Below are 9,670 nucleotides of genomic sequence, written 5' to 3'. Positions count from 1 at the left end.
TGTTATATTTTGGGATTTTTGTTGTTGTTGAAAAAGAATAGCCATACTAATGAATGTGAAGTAATATCTCATTGTGGAGTTTGTTTTGTTTTTTGCATAATCGGTGTTGGAGGTATATTCCAATTTGCCCTCGTGGATTTTAGTTGTTGTCATAAGCTCTATTTTCTCTTTGCAGTTTCTTTGTCTTTAGACTTCCCCACATCACATCCAGCCTCTCTTCTGACTTTGTATCTAGAAACTACAGTGCCTTCAGATCCACTGCCATGCACAGTGGAGTTGAAGCTTTGGCCATAAAAAGAGCTGGACATGACCGAGAAACAACACTGAGTTATCTGTTTGGGGGAAGCTCATTCTCCAAGAAAGGCATACTTTTTGTACTCAGTTCTCATCTATTTGCCTATAGCCTGGATGCTTGAAAGCTGGACACAAAAATCCTTGGCTGGTACTTTCTTTCCTTGAGGGTCTTGTAAATACTCTTCTACTGTTGCCTTGCCTAAATATTTATTTATATAAGTAATTTGATCTTTTTGCCTTTAAAACCTAGTAGTTTTAATAAAATATGTTTTGGAGTTGATTATTCCACTCAGTTCTCCAAGGTATATTGTTGTCTAGTTTCGTGTCTGAGTCTTTTGTGATCCCATGGACTATAGGCTACCAAGCTCCTCTGTCCATGGGATTTCCCAGGCAAGAATACTGGAGTGGGTTGCCATTTCCTTCTCCAGGGGATCTTCCCAACCCAGGGATAGAACCCGAGTCTCTTGCATTGGCAGGTTTCCTTACCACTGAGTCACTTGGAAGCCCCTTTTCTCTGCATACTGAAGTGCAGTTTTTAATAGATAATCACTCTGAGGGAGGGATTAGTTGTCATTTATTTCTGTGGGATCCTTAATTTTCCTTTGTCAGTTCCTTCTTTTCCTTAACTACCAGATCTCCGAAGGGCACTGCCATTTCTCTATTTACCTGACACTTCCCAGAAGCAAGGCATCCTCAAGCCTGCCACATCCTGCCCATTCTCTTTCAGACCTCTTCCCTTGTCCAGTCAAGTACCCAACCTGTATTCAGTGTTTAGTTCTTGTGGTTGGACTTGCTCTTCATAGAAGGATTTAAGCCTGGGTTACATTTAAGCCCTTGGCAACAGTGGAGGGAGCTCTGTTGGAATTTGATGTCTTTTCTTTACTCTACTTAAGAAGTAATTTGAAGGTCAGTTCATCGTATTCACTGCCATAGTAGAGCTGAAGGCTTGTTTGTGTTTGTATTTTATTGAGGATGTGAGTAGATATTCAGATGCAGACAGCTGCCTTTATCCTCTGAACTGGGCAGCTTCTGGAATCCCTTTTAAAATATCAAGCGCTAAGTAACATTCTTTCTTTCCTAGGAACGCTGGAAACTTTGCTGTTACAAGGGCATTGTCAAGGTTACTCAGATTCTGTTACAAGACAGATCTGTCTTCTTGCATCTTTAAAGCTGTTACGTGTGCTGCCTCTTCTTTCTGAAGATCGAAACAGCCGCAAAGAAACGATTTTAAAAATACGTGTTGCCTTCCTTTTTCCTCATTTCGTGTTTACTTAAAAATGAAAAAGAAAACCCTGCTATTAAGCGCTCTGTTCATCCCCAGAAACATGTTGCCTTGAAAAAACACCTCTCGGTTTCTACCGCTAGGCCCCCACCTCTGCGTAAAGAAATAAATAAAACAGACACCTGGGGATTAGGGATGTTTTTGCTGCAATATTGGTAAGAAAACTGCAGCGAGCAGCAGCCAAGTCGGGTCTTGGAGAGGGTATTTGCACCAAAAAACTCAGGTCTGTCGGCCAATAAGAGGGAGCCTGCCAGGGGTCTGGGGTGGTCCCAAAGACTGAGGACCGAGGAGGCAGTGCTTTAGGCCGGGCAGCGCGAGGAAGCGGTGACCCGCTGTCCCCGGTGTGGGCGCCTGTGTGTGTGCGCACGTGTGCGCGCCTTCCCCGGGGCCCCGGCGACCACCTGTCACTCACAGGGGTGGCCGGGCGGCGGCCGGCGGAGGCACTCCCCGCGGGGCATCCGAGCCGCCGCCGTGGAGACGCGGTAATCCCCTCCTCCGCCCCCGCCGGGCCCCCACAGCCGCCGCCGATTGGTCGCCCTTTGCTCCCTGACCCCCTGGCCGCCTCCGCGGCTGCCGCTTCCTGCTCGGGCGCCGCGCGGCGCTCCCGGCCGGGGCGGAGCTCGGGCGCTGGGCGCGCGCCGCCCTCGCCGCCAGCCGCGCCGGAGGAGGAGCCGCCGCGCCCTTCCCCTTCCTCCGCTCCTCCCCGGCCCGCGCCCGCCGCGGCCCCAGGCAGACTCGCGAGCAGCGGCCGCGGCCGGCGGCCGAGTCGGGAGGATGCGGCGGCGCTCGCGGATGCTGCTCTGCTTCGCCTTCCTGTGGGTGCTGGGCATCGCCTACTACATGTACTCGGGGGGCGGCTCCGCACTGGCCGCGGGCGCGGGCGGCGGCGCCGGCAGGAAGGTGAGTGGGGTGCCCGCCCGCGGCCCGGCCCCTGGAATCCCCGGCGCCCATGCGCCCGGGCCCCGCCGCCGAGGCCCCTCGCTCGGACGCACCGCCGGGTTTCCTGGTCCGTCCTGCCCATCTCCGCTCGGATCTCGGCTCTGGCCATCCGCCCCCGCCTTGGGCCTCGCGGCCGATCCCCTGGGGCGGGGGGCGCCGCCGGCCGCTCGGTGCTCTCCGGGCTCGGGAGGGGGCGACCCCGCGCAGCTCCCGGGGCTGGGGTCGCTGACGCCTCTAGTCGCCCCCTGTCCCCGCTCTCCACTCCTCTTAATTTGAGTGTCGTCCGGCTGCCGGGAGCCCAGTCTCCTGCGGTGAGAAGTTTGGGGGTGAGAGTACTGGGAAGCACAAAAGGGGGTGGGGGGAAGGGAGAGAGGCGGCTGCCTTTTCAACGTGTCACGTACCTTGCGAGAGAGGGAGTCCAAGTTTCTTTTCAGCCCTTTGAAACCAGCCACTGCAGCCCCCCTACCTCCCCTCGTCGCCGCGCCGCGGGGAGGGGACAGTTCTGGGTCTCGGCCCGCTTCCCCTGGGGGCGGGGGCGCAGCCAGCCCCGCGCCCGGCGGAACAGACCGCGCTGGCGGTGCAGGCGGAAGGCCCCCGGGCCCCGGGTTAGGCCGGCCGCCCACACCCCCGACCGTCCCCTCCCTGCCCGGGTGCTCGTCCTGACCGGCTCGGCCGGCCCTTCAGCGCAGCCCCCGGCGCTCGCCTTGCCCAGTCCCTCGCTCCTGTTCAGTGGGGTGGTCCCTCTGCTGAGTGTGTTCTAGACGGGTTCCCAGGGCCGAGGGGTTGGGCCGTGGGGACCGCGTGAGCCGCTCTGCACTGCCCGCCGCTCTAGGAAGGAAATGGAGCGCCTAGGGCGCCTGGCCTTGCGATCCTGCTGGGAGAGCGGGGCTCTGGGCGGTGCGCATGCCGCCAGCGGTGTTTGTCGTGTTTGGTAACTGCCAGGCTTTGAAAGTGACCCCCACACCGTGTAACCCCTATACTGTGACGTTTAGTGTCAGCGCAAATCCAGGAAATCCTGAGTTAATGAAGGTGGACCATGGGTTGAACTGGAACCAGAGAATGGCATCCTGGAACAAGCAAGACGCTAGAAAGTGGATGAAAAGACTTTAGCCCTAAAGTCAGTCCATAAATGTCAACGCTGAGGTCTGGCTACTTAAGAGGTTTCCTTCCGTCCGTCCTTCTTTCCTTCATTCTCAGCTGAAGGTATTAGATGGAGACAGGTGTCTTATTTGATTCATGGTAAATTTCTTAGGCTACATCTAGAGGGGCATAAAGGAAAAGTCTTCTCATGTACAGAATTGGCCTCGCTTGTTTCTGAGCTGACAGGTTCTCTTAGCCCTATCTTTTCCCTGTTTTAATCCAAGGAACTGTTTCAGGCCCATGGGGCTTGTTCATCCTTGGATGGTAAAGAGCGGTGCACCCAGGGCACGCAGTGCAGCCCTTTGAAAACTGTGGTCATATGAAACTGGAATTATTTCAAAAGCTTTGCTTCCCAGCAAACCGTGCTTTCGCAGGACCATGTAGCCTGGTGTGCTGGTGAGACCTGGCAAAGCTTCCTGCCTTTGATGTGAAAGAAAACCAAATACACAAGCCATGCTTTGTGATCCCCTTTCCTGGGTCTGCAGCTCTCATTAGCACATGCGATTGGAAATAGCACAGGGTTGCATTAGCGTCTGGAGGGGCTGACTTCTCCCTGGTGGGCTTCAGCTGCTGGATGGGTTTTGAAGGGTCTTCAGTTGATCCTTAAAAAAAAAAAAAAAAGTAATGCTCCTAGAACTCCTTGTGGCCGGGTGACAGTAGGAAGGTTCAGAGACCACATAGAAAAAAGTGTGGGAAATGAACAATTGTACATGGATTGGTGATTTTGGGATTCTATTCTTTTTGTCAATGAACCATAAAATTTAATCCTAGCCGTTAGAATGGTTTGGCAGTTCGTCAGTTGAAGAAGAGTTGTGTACATGCAATAGCTTTTGAAATTCGAGAAGACTCATTAACATGGCTTGGACCCTTGTATTAAAGAGAACACCCTAAAACCATTTCTGGAGGAGTCAATAAAACCTGTGTCCTGAATTTCTTAGTCTAGAATATAAAACTGCATGGTCTTTTCTCCCTCCTGAGTTGTTTCCATGGATTCAGAGACTAGAAAGTCTCTTCAAATTTAGTTCATCCTTGCGATAAAAGGAAATGTATAGATTTTCTGGCTTGTAAAGTATAAGCATAAAAATGCTAAGGTAGTATGTGTATATAGGCAGAACTTAAATACTAGCTATAGTTTTTTAGGTGTAAGTGGACTTATATTTCTTCTCTCATCTTGTACCATTCAAGTCAAGGCTCTAATTCCACATTTAGTCAATTTCTCTTCACCTTGACATTTCCCACAGGGTACCAGGCTTCAGTATTAGGCTTTGGGGTATTGTCTGTCTGATGGGAGCCTGACTAGAGTTTCTGCTGCTTCAGCGCCCAGCCCAGGCTTGTCACTGTGTGCCCTGCCTGTTGAATAACTCCTCTGAGGACGGTTATTCTCCATCTGGTGAAACGCAGAGAACCCACTCACCTCACAATGCAGGTTTAATCGACTCAATAGAAGCAGAGACTGCGCTAATCAGGACTCAATGCTGAAGTTCAGGTTGTATGGTCAATACAACCTGACCATATGCACAAACCTGACCTTTGTGCACAATGTTGCTTAAAATTATATTTTATTTACTTTTGCATAGAGCCTTCCCTCCCCTATGTTTCTCTCTTTCCCCCAAATTGATGATTTGCACTTCAAGGATGCCTCGCCTTTGAGCATCTTAAATACTTTAAAATTTTAATCATGTTAAGCCTCCTCTGGGCCTTGGTATCTTGGCATGATGGAGCTGCAGAGAAAGGAAGGGATTTCTGTTGAAATGAACGTGCCTCTGGGTGAAGTGTGGCTCTTTTGGTTGGAGAGGGAAGGGTTTTCTAGTGTGTGAAGAACGGTCTCCTGAGAGAGAGAGTGTGTAGCCCAGGACCCATTGTATGTGCCCCCGCACCCTTGGGAGGCAGGGAAGGCATTCTCGTAGGACCTGAGCGGGGCCTGTCCTTCTGGTCACTTCCCCTTGCCCTTCTTCCGTGAGCAGGTGCTGCAGTCCCTGCCCTGGGTCCCAAGCTGGGTGCCTTTGGGTCAGGTATGGAGGGGCTTTCTAGGAGAGGGGTTGATCTCTTCTTAAGAGTACTGAGGGGCCTCACGTGGCTGGAGTGGGTACGTTTGTAGGGGAATATGAGAATGTACAATGGAAAGAGTTTGGGACTAAATCATAAAGGGCCTTGAATGCCAAGCTGGGCTGACTTGTTGGTCATAGTTTGATTGTCCATAGGGAACCACTGGTGTTTTGTGAGCCGGGCGGTAGACATTTAAGGAGAATGGCACGGATCCATTTATTGGCACTGAGATGAGACTAGCTTTCTACCTCTTTCTGCTTAGTGACCTTTACTAATTTCCTAAGCCTCTCTGACCTTCAGTTTCCTCATCTTTAGAATAGGGATAGTTCTTGTAGCTAAAGACTAGATGCCATTAGTAGGTGTTGGCAAATAGTAGGTGCTGAGTAGATGGTGTCCAGAGTGGGGTGCGGGGAGGGACGAAGCCTAGAATCTTCTTGAAAATATATTGAACTAGGAAAATATATTGAACTGTCATCTTCTTGTTCTTTAGAAGTGTTTTTCTTTTTTTTTTTAAGTCCTTCATCCATCTCTCCCAGGTTGATTTGGTTGGTTCATTTGGGCCAGTACCGTGACCCTGAGTGACATCAAAGACTACTTTTTGCGAAGTGGTCTGGGCAACATGCCACCTGTGGTGTCAGAGTGGGGCTGCTGGCTGTGGGAAGCCACCAGGAGAGTGGGTGCAGGACATATCCTTCTTTGGTGGTTGTTTAAACCAGTGGGGTGCCGCTGATCGTGACCCTAAGTGGGCTTCCTGCGGTGAGGAGGCCGGTCCCTCTGACAAGCAGGCTCTAGGCGCCCCACTCACCCTCCGCCTGCAGGCTTGCTTCTCCCGGCAGGAGGGGAGGTGGCTGTCATCACCCACACGTGGGAGGTGAGGCGGGACACAGTGGCTGCCGCATGCTTTCATGGACATCAGCAGATCTGTGAGCATGTCCATGAGGGGCTGAGGAGGGGGCCCGGGCCACACCCTACCAGCCAGTCAGTTAAATTCCACTTGAAAGGAGGGTTTGAAGTTGAGATCGGGCATGCAGGAGTTGGGGAAAGCCACTGTACAGTCAGGGAATCTGACAAATGGCAAATCTGACAAAGTTTCTCTAGGGAAACTTTTTTCTAAAGAAAATATAAGTGTCACTCCTCTGGAGCGCCTTGGGGCTCACACATGACAGGAGCAGGCTGTGACCGATGGCAAGAGCTGAGGGACTCTTTCCCCAGCCCTCTGGTGAGAGTGAGACAGAGCCCGCCGTCCCCAGCATGGAGCAGGCTCACTTGCCTGGGCTTCATCCGGCCTCTGGGGTGGGCTCGGGGCGCCTGGGGAGTTGTTAGTGTTCTGTGGGGGCTTCAGGCCCCTTTTGAATCTCCCATCCCAACTGCTGGTGAGAGGTGGGTCTCCTGTTTGGATCAGGGGAAGAGGTATTTGAGAGGAGGTCAGAAAAACAGTTGGGGTGGGGCAAGGGGAGACATATATATAATTATGTATATGAAACTATATATTGTTTATAATTATGTGATTTTATACACATACACACACACACAATTTATTGCTGCCATTCATGTTTCTGAGATCTCTAGGGAGAGAGAAGTCACTTTGGGAAGATGCTGATTTCAAGACAGGCAGCGCCCTGCTGCCTGAACCTCTAGCAAATCCAGTGGCACGTGGCTTAGTGGAGGGAGGTGGTAGGCTGCCTGGGGCAGAGACCAGGCTCTCACAGTATTGACTACCGGGTTCTGGTCAAGATCCTGAGCAGAAGGCAAGGTGTTCCTGGGAGAAATCTGTGAAGTCTCCTAGTGGCCCAGCAGAAATCATGGGGTGAGGAAATAGCCCAAACTGGCCAAGCCCACGCGCCCTGTTTGTTCTTCCTCTTTTGTCCCCATGAGCCCTGTCCTGCGAGCCGGATGGGTGTCGGACATGACCATGTGTGACATGTGTGACATGACCATGTCACACAGCTCACGATGGTGGGAGCCTTCCACGTGGATGTTAGATGAACGCCCCTCTTTGGGGCCCCTCTGCGCCTCCCCCCCTCCCTGCTCTCCCCTGGGGACCCCTGCTCCCTGACCCGCCCCTGCTGCAGGGCCTCGGGACCCTCGCCACGGCTGTCCTTAGGTAGCTGAGCGTGGCTCCTGGAGAGACGCTGCATCCCTCAGAGCAGGTGCTGGCCCGGCCTCACTGTCCTGACCTACAGGGCGGCCTCCCCTCGAGGAAGCCTGTGATGCCAGGTTGCTGCCAGGGATGCCTGTCCCACCACCGTGGCCTTGGACCCTCGCCACCACGCCGCCTTATGGTGTGGTTCCTTCGGGAGGACCTCCCGGCGCTGCCCCAGACGCTGCCTGGGTGGGACCCGGCACAGGCCCAGTGTGGTGAGGAGCCCTCCTCCGTGGGGAGAGTTATGTCGAGCGTGTTGGTGCCAGCCTCCTACAGACACTGCTGCCCTCCAAGGAGAGTTGACCTTGTTTTCCTAACAGATGTGAGCATGCGCTGACCTTTGGCCACACACTTGACCTGAAGGATGAACCCCCAGTGTGGAGGTTCTAGTGAAACTTGTCCAGTTTACCTGTTCAGTCAGGAGAGCCTCTCCCACAGGCTTAAAGAGCCAAGTCCTTCTCTGAGGAGCTCCGCCCTGAGGAGCACCGCCTTCTCCACCTCCCGAGCCCAGGCTTCTGCTCGCATCTGCCTCCTACAGGGCAGACCGAGGCCCTGGGCGTTTCTGTATTTAGTCATGACCAGTATTATAGGCCCAGGAAGAGAGTGTCGTTTTGTACAGATTGGGTTTCTTAGCATGCCAGGACGAAGATGGCAGTGATTCAGTGTGGCTGGATTTGAAAAAAACAAAACTGTCGTCGCATAGAATCTCCCTCCTGGCCTCACATTCAAATAGCTTTCCTCGGCTCTGGGAGTCCTGCGCCCCCGCGCCCACTCTTAGAGGCGCACCTGGTCAGTTGTGACTCAGCCTGCCCTTGGTCTGCCCACCTGGCCTCCCAGCCCCGCCGCTGACTGCCTGGTCCTGTCTAGTGACTCTCTGGGAGGAGGCTTGGCCTGGGCACCAGGGAGAGAGTTGTTGAATTCCCAGAGCCCAAACCAGGACCAGCATTTTGGCAGGGACAGGGGTGCTTGGGGGCAGTGGTCACTCTAGAGCAGGGCCCCTCAGCCTTGACACAGTTGGCATTTTGAACCAGATAACGTTTGCTGGGGGCAGGGGGCTGGCCTGTGCACTGTCGATGTTTAGCAGCTTCTGCTGGATGCTAGTGGAGCCACCCTTCTCAGCTGTCACCATGTCTACAGGCCTTGCCAGGCATCCCAGGGGACAGGCTCGCCCTCACCTAAGAAGCACTGCTGTGGTCAGCATGAACTTGACTTCTTTTTTCTCCCTGCGGGATGGGGCCCTCGCTTTCCAGGCTTCCCGTGTTCCTTCCATGCGCTGCCAGTGCCCAGATCCTCTGATGGTGGTGGGGTGTTCCTGGAAGGTGCTCTAGAGAGGATGCACCCACAGGAATACTTCACGGGAGGTCATTCCGTTTAGCTCCTTTCTCCATCCTTACCATTTGCTGTGTGAAATGTTTCCCGTGTTCCTGTCCTCAGGCCTCTGTCCGTCCGTGTTTCCCGTGTTCTTGTCCTCAGGCCTCTGTCTGTCCTGAAGTCTGCTTCCTGCTGGCAGGAACAGACATGAAAACAGGCTGTGGGCCCTTTCATCGATTCTTCTGATGAGTACTACTTGAGACTTGCTGTGTGCCAGGCACTCCTTGGTATTTGGGTTATAACAGTGAGTAGAACGAAGACATAATCTCAACCCCTGGGGAACTTTCACCCTGGGGGCAGCGGGAACAAACACGGTGATAGGTAGTGAAAAGACGCAGTGTGAGAAGGGGCTGAGTGCAGAGGAGAGAGAGGGGCCCTGGAGGGGTCAGGAGTCAGGGAGGGCCAGGTTACAGTAAAGAGAGACTGGAAATAGAACTGCCATATGACCCAGCAAT

General features: G+C 53.3%; 1 protein-coding gene across 1 annotated transcript in view; it reads left to right on the top strand.

Annotated features, from left to right (window-relative positions):
* Nucleotides 1–2,249: 2,249 nt before the first annotated feature.
* The window catches only part of GALNT2 (polypeptide N-acetylgalactosaminyltransferase 2), a 176,412-nt gene continuing 168,991 nt past the window's right edge, over nucleotides 2,250–9,670 (top strand). The window contains exon 1 of the mRNA XM_043477172.1: nucleotides 2,250–2,476. Coding sequence (XP_043333107.1) covers nucleotides 2,351–2,476 — 126 coding nt within the window. The 5' untranslated portion in view covers nucleotides 2,250–2,350. The remainder of the gene's footprint in view (nucleotides 2,477–9,670) is intronic.

The sequence above is a fragment of the Cervus canadensis genome, chromosome 8 (assembly GCF_019320065.1).
Source record: "Cervus canadensis isolate Bull #8, Minnesota chromosome 8, ASM1932006v1, whole genome shotgun sequence".
Taxonomy (NCBI): Eukaryota; Metazoa; Chordata; class Mammalia; order Artiodactyla; family Cervidae; genus Cervus; species Cervus canadensis.
This window is presented reverse-complemented; position numbering and strand designations above follow the sequence as displayed.